Source organism: Buceros rhinoceros, unplaced genomic scaffold, assembly GCF_000710305.1.
Source record: "Buceros rhinoceros silvestris isolate BGI_N320 unplaced genomic scaffold, ASM71030v1 scaffold20897, whole genome shotgun sequence".
In the NCBI taxonomy this organism is placed as follows: domain Eukaryota; kingdom Metazoa; phylum Chordata; class Aves; order Bucerotiformes; family Bucerotidae; genus Buceros; species Buceros rhinoceros.
In genome coordinates, this window is record NW_010421828.1 from 2,279 (window position 1) to 3,315 (window position 1,037).

Below are 1,037 nucleotides of genomic sequence, written 5' to 3' on the forward strand. Positions count from 1 at the left end.
TCGGGAGCGCTTGAAGCACGAACGACCCGCCCGCCGGGCAAATCTCCTCGGCAAACTCTTGGTATGGGAAGAGCAGGAGCCGCCAGGCTGCTGGGGAAGCAGCTCTTTAACGCGCTGGCGATGGCCGGGGCTTGCAAAGACCAACATGTTCTCTGCAAGCTCGACTGGTTTCAGCGGAGACCCGCTGTTCCAAATGGAAGCAGCTAATCAGGGACCCTGCGGCTCCCAGCCCTGGATCAACGGCACCAGCCATCTGGCCGGGCAAGGCTCCGCATTTTCCCAGACTTATTGCCCTCTAGTGCGATCCACACGGTAGTGCTGCCTTGCCAAAGCCTCCGCCTCCGCCTCCTCTTCCAGGCGTATCTTGCACAGAGGGGGAGATATATTTTAATTTTTACAAAATGGAAGTGTCTGCAGATATTTGGCAGGGAAAAAAAAAAAAACAACCCACTGTTGAGCGCTAACCTTGAATTAGAAGCTGACCTCTGAATTAGTCAGCCTTTTTCTTGTAAATGTATTTTGTAGACTATAAACATGAACCATCTATTTATATAACGTTAGTGACAGCCAAATGATTTCTTAGGAGCTTTAATCAGGGAAAAAAAAAAAAACACCCCGCCATCCCCTCCCGTGCGGTGCGGAGCTGTGGCGGAGGTTTCTCTCACCGAGATGACAGAAGGCATCTGTACGGGAGGGCCCGGGAGGACCGGCATGGTCTGTCCGTTGGCCAGCTGCACCACCAGCGGAAGGGACCCCGTGGGAGACCTGCAGAAACAACAGTTCCCGTCCTCGTGGATTATTTCCATTCCGCGCCATCCCGGCAGCTGCATCAGCTCCAGGGCAGAGGCAGGGATGAATTCTGCTGCCTGGATCTGGGCTCCTTGTCCCCTTTCTGAGCACGGGTTGAAGGTAACTCAGGGTCATTGGCATGTGCCAATGTCATGCCAAGGTGGCCCAGGCTGGCAGCGACTCGTGACGCCGCAGCTGCCGAAGCCCCGAGACACAATGCCCCCCTCCAGGGGCAGAAAAGACAATCG

General features: G+C 55.1%; 1 protein-coding gene across 1 annotated transcript in view; it reads right to left on the reverse strand.

Moving 5' to 3' along the window:
• Positions 1-1,037, reverse strand: part of LOC104496676 (cyclic AMP-dependent transcription factor ATF-7-like) — a gene marked incomplete at both ends in the record, with an annotated part of 12,017 nt that overhangs the window by 1,269 nt on the left and 9,711 nt on the right. The window contains one exon of the mRNA XM_010139833.1: positions 649-765. Within this exon, the coding sequence (XP_010138135.1) occupies positions 649-765 (117 nt within the window). The remainder of the gene's footprint in view (positions 1-648; positions 766-1,037) is intronic.